Source organism: Emiliania huxleyi, assembly GCF_000372725.1.
Source record: "Emiliania huxleyi CCMP1516 unplaced genomic scaffold EMIHUscaffold_7581, whole genome shotgun sequence".
Taxonomy (NCBI): Eukaryota; Haptophyta; order Isochrysidales; family Noelaerhabdaceae; genus Emiliania; species Emiliania huxleyi.
Window position 1 is genome coordinate 1 of NW_005196324.1, and position 803 is coordinate 803.

The following is an 803-nucleotide window of genomic DNA, read 5'->3' on the forward strand; positions in this document are numbered from 1 at the left end:
AGGTACGTGCTCCCGTCCGGCCGCGGCGTAAGCGAGTACTGCCCCTCAAACTCGAGAAAGCCGTGCCCAGAGACGCGCCGCAGCGTCACGCTGCGGGCGTCGGGCGACTCGACCGCCTCGAGGGTCATCTGCGAGCGCATGTTGAGCCGCCGCGAGAGCTGCGACACCTGGTCGATCACCGCGCGCCCCGCCTCCCCCCTCCGCACATCGTGCGAAATGATTGACGGAATGAAGTCCGGAAACCGCTCGTACGACGTCACCGCACGCCACACGTCTGCGGCGGGCGCGGCGATGGCGACGCCGCCGCTGACGCGCCGCTTGGTCAGATGGACGATCTCCATCCGAAAGTCCACCTCGCAGCCGCCCTCCCGGATCCGCTCGGCGCGTGGCGCGAAGGGATTCCAATCGCCAAGGCCGCGCGCCGACGGAGCGAGGACCATGGCGGCGCCATCGGCGCGGGCGGGCCTCAGGGCGGGCGGCGGCGCGCCCCACAGCAGCGGCGCCGGCGCAGGCGCGAACGCGTGCGGCGACAAAGAGACGAGTAGGGCGGAGGCCACGGTCATTTAGATTCCAGCTCCCTTTCGAGGTCGTTGCGAGGAAATTACACCGGGCATCTAGAAATCTTTTTCCGTGGCGCTCCACCTAGCTGTGTGGTGGCGGCGTGCCGTTCTCCCATCCCTCCCTTGGGTTGTCTGTTTTCTTTCTTTCTTTTTTTTACCTAGCTGCCTGTGTAAGGCACCTTGTACCTTTTTGCAAAAGGTCAATCAAGGTCGTGGTGCGAACGAAGGCGTGTGAATTATGTC

General features: G+C 65.0%; 1 protein-coding gene across 1 annotated transcript; it reads right to left on the reverse strand.

Moving 5' to 3' along the window:
- Positions 1-39: 39 nt before the first annotated feature.
- Positions 40-440, reverse strand: EMIHUDRAFT_258393 (hypothetical protein; the record flags this gene model as incomplete). The annotated part of the gene is made up of 1 exon (XM_005760418.1): positions 40-440. A coding segment is annotated over one exon (401 nt), but the record flags the coding sequence as incomplete, so codon positions are not given.
- Positions 441-803: the final 363 nt, after the last annotated feature.